Source organism: Aphidius gifuensis, linkage group LG4 (genome assembly GCF_014905175.1).
Source record: "Aphidius gifuensis isolate YNYX2018 linkage group LG4, ASM1490517v1, whole genome shotgun sequence".
Lineage (NCBI taxonomy): Eukaryota > Metazoa > Arthropoda > Insecta > Hymenoptera > Braconidae > Aphidius > Aphidius gifuensis.
Window position 1 is genome coordinate 5879478 of NC_057791.1, and position 13798 is coordinate 5893275.

General features: G+C 25.5%; 4 protein-coding genes and 1 pseudogene across 5 annotated transcripts; 3 read left to right on the plus strand and 2 right to left on the minus strand.

Moving 5' to 3' along the window:
• The first annotated feature begins 405 nt into the window (after positions 1-405).
• Positions 406-2693, plus strand: LOC122854869 (FAST kinase domain-containing protein 4-like). 2 transcript variants are annotated; one of them, XM_044155891.1, is made up of 7 exons: positions 406-519; positions 695-822; positions 948-1592; positions 1658-1802; positions 1882-2127; positions 2214-2289; positions 2368-2693. In XM_044155891.1, the coding sequence occupies exons 2-7, from the start codon at positions 703-705 to the stop codon at positions 2567-2569; spliced, it is 1434 nt and encodes a 477-aa protein (XP_044011826.1). In that variant the 5' UTR covers positions 406-519; positions 695-702; the 3' UTR covers positions 2570-2693. The 2 variants fall into 2 exon arrangements, with proteins under 2 accessions (XP_044011826.1, XP_044011825.1); XM_044155890.1 differs by having other exon boundaries at positions 936-1592; positions 2368-2689.
• Positions 2690-3553, minus strand: LOC122854870 (protein archease-like). The gene is made up of 4 exons (XM_044155892.1): positions 3406-3553; positions 3283-3307; positions 2991-3195; positions 2690-2916 (listed from the first exon to the last, which is right to left on the minus strand). Exons 1-4 carry the CDS (start codon positions 3458-3460, stop codon positions 2731-2733), a joined length of 471 nt encoding a protein of 156 aa, XP_044011827.1. The 5' UTR covers positions 3461-3553; the 3' UTR covers positions 2690-2730.
• Positions 3554-3626: 73 nt separating this feature from the next.
• On the plus strand, positions 3627-4644 carry LOC122854871 (annotated as a pseudogene).
• A 248-nt stretch (positions 4645-4892) lies between these two features.
• Positions 4893-6447, minus strand: LOC122854872. The gene is made up of 2 exons (XM_044155893.1): positions 5521-6447; positions 4893-5426 (listed from the first exon to the last, which is right to left on the minus strand). Exons 1-2 carry the CDS (start codon positions 5635-5637, stop codon positions 4974-4976), a joined length of 570 nt encoding a protein of 189 aa, XP_044011828.1. The 5' UTR covers positions 5638-6447; the 3' UTR covers positions 4893-4973.
• Positions 6448-6825: 378 nt separating this feature from the next.
• On the plus strand, positions 6826-9190 carry LOC122853785. Its single transcript, XM_044154205.1, has 2 exons — positions 6826-6918; positions 6986-9190. The coding sequence occupies exon 2, from the start codon at positions 6989-6991 to the stop codon at positions 9188-9190; it is 2202 nt and encodes a 733-aa protein (XP_044010140.1). The 5' UTR covers positions 6826-6918; positions 6986-6988.
• The last annotated feature ends 4608 nt before the right edge of the window (positions 9191-13798 follow it).

Genomic DNA, 13798 nt, shown 5'->3' on the forward strand with positions numbered 1-13798 from the left:
AAATTGTTGGAATGAATTATGACAGCTTGGAAAAAATAAACGACAATTTTAATTTCGAAACAATGAGCAGTCTTTTAGACTCAATGAGTCCTAAATATCGTCAATCATTTGGCAATAGTCTTATAGAAAAACTCAACAAAATTAATAACAATGATTTGTAATAACATAATTTGTATAATAATAAATAAAAATAATAATTATGATTAAAAACATAAATTGTCTTCTTGATATGATTTAAAAATGGCGGGTTAAAAGAATAAAACAAAATGGCTAAATTAGAAATAGAAATAAAACTTAGAGACATCTAGATGACAATAAAGATAAATTTTCTCTGGAGAAATACTCTCGCTTTTCTCCAGAAATTTAACTTGTTCATGCACAAAACGAATGAGAGAGAAAAAAAAAAAAAAATTGCTTCAGACTATCTAACCTAAACATGTATTCCTAATTTAGCCGAAAATCCCAACAATAATTAAGTAAAATAATTGATAGCATATAAATAAACAATTAAAAATAAATGTAAGTATATTCAAAATATATAAAAAAAAACAGTGTGATAAATAAAAATTGTCAATTTACATTTATAATTTATTAAGACATGTTGAACAAACAAAAAAATTATTACCTCAATACAGCATAATATAATGATTATATAAATAACATAATAATATAATAGTTTTTTTTTTTTTTTCAGTTAATAAAATGTTGAAATTAGTTGGTACCCTAAGAAATGGGTCAAGATATTCACCAGTGTCATCAAATTGGTGTTTGTCAAATCATCAAGCTATTGGAGCATTGTCAACAACTACATCACTACAAAAAGTAAGTTGTCATAATTAAAAAAAAATCCAATCAAATGATTAAACAATTTTTTATTTCTAATAAATAAATTAAAGCATTATTTTAATATTATTTTTTTTTATATATAAATCAAGATTGTTTTACAGGAGTATGCAGAATCTAAAAATTCAATGACAAATCGTGTTTTTAAGTCACTTAAAGATGATCAAAAATCAGAAAGTGATGATGTGATAAACACAACAGAAACAATACTTAAAGATAAAAAAAATGAAAAACAAAAAATAACAAAAGCTAAAAAAATAATTCCTAGTGCAAATATAATGTCATTTGGTGTTGGTGATTTAAATGAGTCATTTGCTGATGTCAAGGGTATATCACTAGTTGAATCAGTTAAATTAATGTCAAGTCTTGCTACAAGACAAAGAAGAGTTAAACCATTATTAAAAACACTTGCTGATAATATTAATAATACTAAAAGTGAACTTGGTATTAAAAATATTGCTGATATATTGTATTCAATGGCAAAATTAAATTTTCGTAATGAATTATTATTGAAAAAATTATCAATTGATTTACAAAAAGCCATTGAGAGTGTTGATCAGAGTCCAATTGTCGGTTCAATATTAACATCATTAGGTATGTTAAAATATAGAAATGATCAACTAATGGATGAACTCTGCAAATGGTGTATTAAAAACAAAAAAATTATAAGAACACAGGATCTTTGTGCAATGGTTTTAACACTTGCAACAATTGGCTATGTTCCTGTTGATTCTGATATTTTTTTTACGGTAAATTAATAAATTAAAATTCATATCTAATTTTTTATTACATTGTTTATATTTGTTTTTTATAGGAAGTGTTGGGTAATTTAAAAGAAACTGACATGACTAAATCATCAGAATGGCTTGATGTTGTTTGGTCATTAACTATTTTAAATCGAGTAACATCAGAAAAAATTTCATCAGTACTTGATGAAAACTTTCACATAAAATTAGCTGGTATTTAAAAATTTTATTTTAAATTAATTTATAATTAATTTGCACAGAAATAATAATGTTTATTTTTTTGTTTCAACAGATCCAACTAATATACCACTTGCTAAAAAACATAAATTACTAAATATCAATGCATATGCAAAATCATTACTTGACAATTACAAAGGTCCATTAATTCAATCAAATTCACCTGTATTTGATGCACCACTTGTTAGAACAAAAGATAAACAAGTTTTTGTCAAGTCAATAACAGATGCATTGGCTAATTTATTTCCATCAAGAGATCATTTTCGATTAAATGTCGATGGAGGAACTGGTTTTCTTACTGGTAATTTAAATTTGCTAAATTAATTTATCTTGATTAATTATTTTATAAAAATTTATAATTTTGCTTTATTGTTTTTTCATCAATAGATATAGAATTTTATCTTGATAAAAAAGGAACACCATTGATTATTGATAATATCAACAATGACACAACAGTGCTGAGGTGAGTTTCATTATAAAATAAACTAATAATTAAGTCATTTAATTAATTTTTACTCTTTTTTGTTTGTTCAATTAACAGGATAGCAATATTAGCAAATTATTATCATGATTATTGTTTGGGTAAAAATAGTTTACTCGGTTCTGTATTACTTCATCAACGGTTACTCGAAGCAAATGGATATAAAATTATTAATATATCACATTCAGATTTACATACTGATGATAAATTATTAACACGTATTACGTATATCAGTAATCGTTTAAAAACAATTGTTAAATAGCCAAGTGATAGTAAAATATTCACTTAAAAGAAAGAAAAAAAAAAAAAAGCAAAAATAAAAAAAAAAAAATAATAAAAAATTGTTTTAATTTAATAAAAAATAAAAATATTTCATCAAAAATCAATATTTAATTTTTTAAATTTATTGATTTATGCAAATAATTAAATATCAACAATTACAAATACTTCAAAATTATCAGAAGCTGGTGGTTCAATTATTTTCATTGCTGAATATGTTATAGCTTTTATTTCAGTTCCTTGTTGATGTTTATCAAGTGAAAATTCTTCACCAAATGCTGTTGCTTTTATACGATAATTTGTCTTGTCAAATTCTGTTATTTTAATTTTCTAAAAAATAGAAAAAAGAAACAATAATTATTCAAATGTTAAATATTTCTTAAATGACAATTATTTGATCTTACTTTTGCAATTAAAAATGGTTCAGCACTAAACATAAATAATAATTCATCTAGATAATTATACAATAGACTGTCTAAATCATGTCCTTCTGATTCAATATCATATTTTTGTAATATTTCAACATCATCTATTGGACTCATGTAATTGAACATTGCAATTGCACATTGTTCAAATGCTTCTTCAAGTGATCCACCCCATGAATGCAATCTTTAACATAAAAATTATTATTTTTCTATTAAATTTAATCAATTTTATACTTATTAAATAATCATTTTATTTAACTATTTTACTCACTGAATATCTGCAGGATGATCCAGATCTAAAAAAGCAAAACAATGTTTAAAAAAAGAATCTATATTTTTGTAAACCAATACATGGCATTTAATTTTATTAGTAGCTAATTTATTGATGACTCACACTCGTATTTAACTGTAGGAATTATGTAATCATCATCAGTAAATTCATCATCCATTTTTTGTTAATAATTATTTATTAAATTGTTTAAATTATAATGTTGTTTTGATTTTTTTAAATAACGTTTATAACCTCAAATTATTGTTTTAAAGTTTTCTACGTTACCAAGTGACAAGTACTGAAAAAAAAAAAAATAATATTGTCAATTGCGTGTGTGTGTTTTTTAATAAATGACAACTGTCAAAATTGACAAATCAAATAATTAGTGTACTTTGTAATTTGTATAAATTGACCAACAAATATCAAAGATATTTCAGTTATTCTTAAAAACTTTTTAAAATTTCGAATCATGAAGTATTTGTGTATTATTAATAGTGAAAATAAAGTTAACAACTAATTACGTCATTAAATACGACTTAAAAAAATCTGAAAACAACAACAATAATAAATAATAGTTATTAAAAAAAAAATAATAACAATGGCGTTAATAAATGTCTTATTAATTAGTCAAGTTGCAAGCTATGTTGTTGCTTTGATTTTATCATTTTGCATTGTCACTTCATCAAAAGGAATTTAGGTAAAATAACATTATTATTTAGGTAAAAAATGATTAAATTAAAATAATTAAAACTAAATTTATATTTTTCAGAGGCAATTGTTTGTTGTTTTCAACTGGTATATGGCAAGAAACTGATGGACAATTTGTTGTTAATTGGTCATCAAAATTATACTGTAATTATGTGTTAATTATTGGTATCATATTGATGATAACGTCATCAGTACAAATATATAAATTATCAATGTTAATGTATCGTGGTGAAGATAGTTCATTTTTATCAGCATTTATTGACGTTGTATCAACAATATTTTTAACAGTTTCAGCACTTATTGCAGCAATAATAGTAACACTTGGTTTTATGACATGGTGTAATTGTATGATAAAACGTTTTCCATCATGTGAAATTGCTGCTGGTAATGATATTGATAAAGCTGATAATATTGATACAAATGGTTTTCATATTGAATTTGGTGTTGCACAATTTGGTACATGGAGTAGTTTATCAATTTGGGTTGGTTTATCTGTATTTGCTGTATTAAAATTATTAAAATATCATCAAATTGAAAATATGAAAGTATCAATGTACAGAGAACGACAAAGACTTGTTGATGATGCTGGTTATAGTCAGGATATAAATTCATAAATATATATTTTTAAATAATAATTTCCTTTTTTTTTTTTTTACAAAACAAGCACAATACCGTATAAAATAAACTCATAAAATCATGTACATATCAAAATAAAAAAATTCAGAAAAACGGCAATTTATTATTAGAATTGAAAAAAAAACAAACGCAAATAATAAAATTAATTATTGTAAATATATATATAAATAATTAAAATAAGAAAAAATAATTTTCAACTAAAAAAAATATTAATTTTGATGAAATGTAAGACTAAAATTAAAATAATATATTTATCATACAATTAAAATAAATTAACAGTTAATTTATTCAAAAAAAGAAAAACATTATTTATTAAAAGTGTTATAAAAGTATTAAAAAAATAATAATTAAAGTACTGGTTTACAATCACCAACGGTAATTCTTCGACTACCTGGTGGACATGAGTCAATTAATGGTGCATCAATTATAATGAATGGTGCAATATCAGTTGTAATACATTCAAGTTGATAAGTTGTTTCATTAACACCAAGTACATTATCACCACATGGTCCACCAGTCATTCTTAAATTATGACAAGTACCATTATAAGGTACCATTCCATCATGATGACATGGATTTTTTTGACATTTTGGCGTAACATTACCAGCTGGAAGAACAACATATTCACCAACTTTGCATGGTCCTTGCCTGAATGCCTCATGGCATGTATCATTCAATGGAAAATATAAATATGTTGGACGACAATCACAAACCCATACACTTTTAACACCATCACCTGGATATTGTAGCATATTTTTTGGACATGCTATTGGATTTGATAATGGTATACGATCAGTATCCTAGTCAAAAATTAAGTTATTATAATTATCAGCAGTTTTACCGTTTGACTCTTAATCATAATGATAATTTTTTTTTCTTTTAAAGTTTACTTACGAGCATTTTGTTGCCACTTAAATGAGTTACTTCTTCATCACTTGGAAATATAATATCTTGACAGTATGATTTAATTATTAATAATCCAATGAATAAATTAATTAATAGAGTATTCATTTTTTTATTTTTAAACAAAAGAATTTTTTATTAGCTTAATTTCAAGTTGAAGATATAATAATGAACTTGTGGCTGTATTTATAAACTCTTATGGACCACTTTTGTAGTTTCAAGGAAAACTGGTGTCGAATTAAAAACTTCCAATAATTATTCTATCACGTGATAGACTGTGAATGTTTTTAAAATATCACAATGACTCATGTTATTGTTTATTAATATAAATAACAAAATAACAATGATTTATTCAGTTTTTTTTAACTTTAGATTTATTTTTATTTAATAATATTTTTGCATGTTATTTTGTTGTAATTAACTGTTACATTTATTTGACATTGAACTTGAAAAATACTTGTTGGTCATTGCAAGGTATTCTGAATGTTGATCTTGGATGTAAAATAATTATTGGCTATTAATGATGTTTAATTATTTTTTTAAATTATTACAATTATTTTTTTTTTTATAAGAATTTTATCATTAGGGAAAAATAAAATTGTCGGCTGTTAAATAAATAATAATAAAGTAATAATAAATTATGAGGATAATACATTATGCTGTCGTCATGGAGTGTTAAAACTAAATATACTTGAAATATTTAGAAAGTTTATATAATATTAATAAAAAAACAAAAGCCTTCTATTGCCTTGTATTTTAATTTTTTTTTTCAGTTTGACTGAAGATTGCAATTACAAATGACGATTTAAATAATAATTATTTTATTTTTAAACTTTATTATAATATCGTTTCTCTATTTTTCATTTCTTGACTATATTGTTATTAATAATATAATAACTTATTATATTGTAACAGGTGATATCAATGAAGTTTTAAACTGTGGATCCATCCTAATCATGGTAGAAGTATTTCTACCATGATCCTAATCAATCCTTATTATGATTGGTATTATGTTATACATAATCATTATTATAACAGGGCCGTGATTTTAGGCAGTTTTAGATGTCAAAAGTCAAAACCAGTCAAAATAACTTGGTAAACGTTGGTAAACGTGATATGGTAAAACCACGTTATTTTGTCACTGTTTGTCACGTATGTACATTTACTATTTCATCATGTTCATCATATTGTGAAATAGCACATTTGACAGCATATAACACTTGTTGCTTTTCACTATTTCTCACTGATTTTTATTTTTGTCAGTTAATGTTATTATTTCATCATATTGTGCGGCGACACAAACTTGTTGCTTTTTAGTTGGATCCAATTATTATCCAGTATAATCAAGTGTGAATCTGAATTTGTCACTGTGTCAAATAAAAAAAACAGGTAAATAAAAAATTTAACTTGACAGATTTTTTTATTAAAAAATTAATAAACTAATATTATTTGTCAGGCTATGTGTGACCAAGTCGCAACAACAGTAAGCACAGAGTACAAAATGGAATCACCATATCTTGAGGCGATCCAAAAAATACCAGGTAAAACACCTGGTGAAAAACATCAAGCACTGAATTGCATTGCCAAGAAGTTCATTGATAATGCAATGGAAACTGATGATGATGGTGTGAAAAATGTTGATGTCAAGAGTTCAGCTGAACTTCCAGAGTGTCTTGTGCCAATTGTTCAACTTGAAGTGGCTAAAATTCTTCATCAACCTGATGGTATTGTGGCTGCACTTAAATCTGATGATGCCTTTATCAATGATCGTGCACTCAAAGTCAAGTGGTTTTTTGATGGCAGCAATGAGGACATCACTAACAGCCAATATTTTAATAAACACATTTTTCCACATGTCTCATTGACTGTTCGCATGAGAATTATTAAAAACTTGGCAAAATATTTGATGTTGTCAAATAAACAAAGTATTGCTGAAAATTTTTACATTGAATTGAAAGAACAATATGGTGAAGAATTAGTGAGACCACTTTGTTTTGCCTGTGGAGAAGACTTTATTCGTATTACTACCAATAAATGGATAAAACCAATCACTGTTAGTGAGCTTGAAATTATCTATCCACGTTTTCCTAATTTTGTTTTTTCATTATTAAGAATGTATTCAGTTCTATACAGTAAATTTTTACCCAATTTACTGATACATCATGCTGAAATTTTTGCTGATATTGTCAAAAAATCCAATTCATGTATCAAATTAAGTCGCAAAAAATGTCAATTATTTTTGAAAAATGCACGCAATGCTTTCTTGGATGATCCAAAATATTTTATGCCTGTATTGCCTTTGAAATTGATTACAACAATGCTTAATAAGTTGGAATTTCATCAATTTTATAAAAAAATGTTTCCACAAAATCAAAAAGAATTTTGTTTTACAACACTTTACGAATACTTGAAATATTATCCAAAAAAAGAAGAAAAAATAAATCTTATTATGTCTACATTTGAGGATGTTTATGGAATAAGTTTGTTGGATTGTGCTGATTTGATATCATTTCAACTTTTACTAGAAAACCAGCCTGATGTTTTTGTTGATATTGTTAAAGAATTCAATTTAGACATCAAGCCAAGTGACAAAAAAAGTGCATCATTTTTAAAAAATGTACGGATATATTTGTTGAACGAGCCAGAAATATTTATTCCTTTGCTGCCTTTGGCATCAATTACAAAGAAACTGAATAAATTGGAATTTAACCAATTTTATAAACACCTTTTTCCAGAACATTATAAGGAATTTTGCTTTACAACATATTATCAACTTCTAGAATACTATCCAAAAGAAGAGAAATTAAATTTTTTGATATCAACATTTAAAGACCTTTATGGAATGAGTCCGTTGGACTGTGTTGATTTGATATCGTTCTCATTGTTATTAAAAAACCATGCTAATGTTTTCGTTGATATTGTCAAAATGTTTAACTTAAACAACAATATAAGTAACAAAAAATTTGAATCATTCTTAAAAAATGTACTGGATCCATTTTCAAGACGAAATAAGATCCGTATGCCTTTACAGTCTTTAAAGTCAATTACAAGAATGCTTAATAAATTGGAATTTTATCAATTTTATAAACATCTTTTTCCTCAAAGTCATAGAGAACTTTATTTGGAAACAATTTACGGATATTTAGAGTACTATCCAAAGGAAGAAAAATTCAATCTTTTGATGTCTACATTTGAGGATGTTTATAAATTAAATTTTTTCGAGTGGATCGGTTCAATGACACTTCAACGCTTACTAGAAATTCATGATATTTTTGTTGATATTGTCAAAGAACTCACTTCAAACACCAAGTTGAGTTACGAAAAAAGTAAATCATTTTTCAAACGTGTACGGGATCAATTGTTAAACACTCCAGTGCTTATAATATCTTTATTGCCATTGGAATCAATTACAGAGAAACTGAATAAATTGGAATTTCATCAATTTTATAAACAATGTTTTCCACAAAATTATCAAGATTTTTCTTTTACAACATTTCATAAACTATTGAAATATTATCCTGAAGAAGAAAAAATCAATCTTTTATTATCAACATTCGAGGATGTTTATGGGATAAGTTTGTTGGACTATGATTATTTGATACCACGTAATATGATAGAACTCTTAAACCTTGAACAGAGAATAAAAATTGCTAAAAAATGAAAATAAATGATACACCAGTCATGAGATACATTCAACACTGGGTATGCTATTTGCCAACAAATGAATCAATTCCATTGATAACAGAAAAATATCAAAAGAATCAGATATTAGTAATCGCGGTGAATATTAAAAGAGCTAATATACACATGCAGAGTCAACAACGATTACGATGCTCTTCTGAATGTGTTGAAATACATATTTACACGACATAAAAATGAGCAATATCCATTAATTTCAAATGTTTTAAAGAACCTACGTGCTGATTTTGATGTTAAAAATTTACCAAAAGAACATATAATTATTGTGATCAATTAGTCAAGTGTTTTACATGTTAAAAATGAGCTTAAATCATGTATACATGTGAGTTCAACTTTAATTTGTGATTTAATTTACTCAAAAATAAAACATAATGAAGAATTTAATAAATACATTGAACTATATATCGAGTTTGATCGTAAAAAGATTTCAAATCATTACGATTGGAATATTCTTCAAGAGTATCCAGATTACGAAAGGAAGTATTTGATTGATTTTATAGAATACGTATGTATTCATGAAGAGTTACCATTATTTGTCAATAGTATGTTACGTAGTATGTACAATTTTAATGAAAGGAATGCCCAGACTAAAGTTCCATTGGAAAAATTAAGTATAAAAAATTATCCATTATTGTTTAAGGCTGTAAAAAGTATTGTAACACGAGATCGTACAAGTGATAGTGACTGGAACAAGAAATCAACTGATACACTTTTAAAAAAAGGAGAAAATGATATTTTTTTAAGCTTTGTTAAAACATCTAATTTACCTAAAGAATCATCATCTGATGAATCTGATGAATCATCATCTGAAGAATCTGATAAATCATCATCTAAGTCACTTAAAAAACAACCATCTACGTCACCTGAAAAAATTGAATTTAATAATTCAAATGTCATAAGATTATTGCAAAAATCGCCAGAAAAAATTATAAAAAACTGGAATAAATATCTTGAGCTATGTAAAAATAAAATTACAAGACGTAATCTTGCTCGTAGATTTCTTCGTGATGCTAGATGGCATCAAGATTTACCCATAATGTTTGCAAATCAATGTTTGAAAGAATTAAAAATTAAAGAAACTGATGATAATCATAAAAATCTTTGTATTCTTGCAGTTTTGTATGAGGGTGCATCATATGAAAAGCTATTGACACCTTTTATACCAGAATCAAAAACACTCGATTTAACAACCAGCATAACAAAAGACGAGTATAAATTAAACTGTTCTATTCTATGGTCATTAAACATTGTCAATCCACCAGTATCATTTTCACCAATCTTTGAATTTTGTCAAGGTGATTATGTTCACGATGCTGTCAACACGTTGAATAACGTTGGTCGTCGTGTACCTGTGGGAAAAGTTATAGAATTCTCAAAAACTCTTGTCAATCAAAAAATATCTGTTAAAAAACATGGTATTAGATTATTTTGTCAAGTAGCCAGTCATAATCAAATTCAAGAAATGATGTCGAATCTATGGAAGAAAGAAAAGCATCCATCAGCTCGTGAAGTTGTTTATAAATGTATTTTTAAACTATTTATTGATGCACCTTCTTCACAGAGTTGGAGCATCATACAAACTTGCATGGATGAAGTCAAGACTGAAGATTACTTTTGGGATAAAATTTTCGACGTGTCTGAGGTCCCTGATGATTTTTACGAACGTTATATATTAAAGCTGTTTGAGACAATCAAGAGAATTGAAGAAATAGACGAAGATTTTGGACGTTCAGACAGTCAAACATGTGTAGCTCGTATTATAAACAAAACTTTCTACAATTCAGGTTTATTATCAGAACAATTCCATCAGTATATTATCAAAAATTATTTTACTGATTTTTCAAGACCAGAGTATGTTTGGTCTCATAGCATTTGGAATTATATTATGAACGTTTACATTTCCGAAGCAGGTGATAAACTTGAATCAAGATTGGTATATTTAACTGATGTTATTATAAAAATTATTAAAACATGGTGGAACATTCCTTCTAAATATAATTCAAATGTCCTCACAGTCAACTATTTTATTTACAAAATGATTTCACGTATTTGTGATATAAAATGTGATCATATTAAATTAAGAACTGCAAAGGTTTTGCTTGATGCTTTGTTGACAGTATTAAAACCAAAACAATTAGGAACTTCATACTTGGATTTAGTTTACATTGGAATTCTTGATAATGAATACACTGTTGATCAAATGACACATCAACTTGTACAGCTTATACCATCACTGGTAGAAATATTCTCCACTGAGTTAATGTCTACAATTGTCCAACACTTTAAAAAGCCATTACATATGTTTTTAAACAAAAAAGAACATACTAATATTATTGATATTATTGAAAAACTGATTGTAAATGATGATAAAAATGTTCTTCATTTTACGAGAACATTATTATGGGAATCAACTACTTCTAATGGAGAAACACAAAATATAATTAATATTGAAATATTTCAATTAAAAATACGTTCAGAAGAAATGCATCAGTATATTATCAGCAACTATTTAGCTAGTTTTCAAGATCAAGATTATTTATTTGTCTGATAGTTTTCAGAATATATTATTAAGAAATACATTGCTGAGGCAGATGATAAGCTTGAGTCAAGATTGGTGTTTTTAAGCAATGTTATTTTCGAAATGGTTAAAACATCCTGGAACATTCCGTCTAAACATGATACAAAAGTACTCAGAGTCCACTCTTGGATTTATCAACTGATTGAATGTATTTGTAATATAAATTGTAATCATATTAAAATTCAAACTGCTCAAGTTGTGCTTGATGCTTTGTTGAAAGTGTTAAAACCAGAACAATTAGGAACTCATTATTTGGATTTAGTTTATGTTGTTGTGTTTGATAACAAATTCACTATCGATCAAATAACTCATAAGCTTGAACAGCTTATTCCATCACTAGTAGAAATATATACCAGTGAGTATATGTATACAATTGTTCAACATTTCAAAAAGCCTTTGCATATATTTTTTGAGAAAAAAGAAAATACTGGTATTATAGATATTATTGAGAAACTGATTGTAAGTGATGATAAAAATGTTCTTCTTTTTATAAGTACATTATTGTCTCAATCAAGTGCTTTCAAGAAAGAAAAATATCCAATTATTTTTGATAAATCAAAAATAAAGTCAGAACAATTACATCAGTATATTATCAAGAATTATTTCACAAATTTTTCAAGCCCAGAGTATTTTCAATCTGATAGCATTTGGAATTATATTATGAACATTTACATTTCCGAAGCAGGCGATAAGCTTGAGTCAAGATTGATATTTTTAACTGATATAATTTCTGAAATGGTTAAAAAATCCTTGAACATTGATTTTGTATATCATAAGAACGTACTTACATTCAATAATTTAATCGAGAAACTGATTACATGTATTTGTAAAATGAAATGTGATCATGTTAAATTAAAAACTGCAAAAATTGTGCTTGATGCTTTGTTGAAAGTGTTAAAACCAGAACACTTGGGAACTTTTTATTTAGATTTGGTTTACATTGGTATTTTTGATAATGAATATTCTATCGATCAAATGACACATCATCTTGTACAGCTTATACCATCACTGGTTGAAATATTCTCAATGTCTACAATTGTTCAACACTTTGAAAAGCCTTTGCAACCTTTTTTGAATAATAAAAAAAATACTGGTATGATAGATATCATTGAGAAACTCATTTTAAATGATGATAAAAATATTCTTCTTTTTACAAGTACATTATTATTCGAATCAAATTTGCATACTGAAGGTGTACGGTATTCAATAATTATTAATAAATTAACAATGAGTAAACATCCAACTATTGCGATTCCAATCATTGATAAATTAAATTCTCGATCCCCAAATATCAATATCAATGATCTACCAAAACGATAATTGAATACGTACTTTAAATTAATTTTTTTTTTGTTATTTCACAAATTTATTAAAATACATTTATATAATATTATCAGAGAAATTAAATAAACAAAAAAAGATTCACAAAAATTTTTAATTATTTTGTTGTATTTATTTACCACCAATACCAATGTATATGTTGTATTTTAAAATAGATAAAAACAAATAAACATATGAGTGAGTTATATGAAAAACTTGAAATAAGAAGAGAAATATATTTATTTATTTATTCATTTATTTATTCATAAAAAAACATAGCGGGGTAATCCTTAATTACAGTTATATAATAATTAATTTCGATTGTAATAACATTTACATATTGAAATTTATTATTATTGACAAACAAATATTTATTCATTTAAATAAAAATTCTAGAAGAAATGATTTTTTTTTTAGCTATTAAAAAGATAAAAAAGTAAAGTTAAAATTTTTATTTGTTTTTTATTACTTTGGTTAGTTTAAAATATTTTTTTTACAAAGCATGATTTACAGTATTATTAATTTTCAAATATTTAAAGAAAAAAAAAAATAATAATTTATTGAAAAATTTAAACATTCAACTTAATCTGAAAATATTTTATTTTTTTAGTAAAAATACCATAAATTTTTTTATTTATTTTTATTTTCTTCATCAGGTTCATCAGCTGTTCC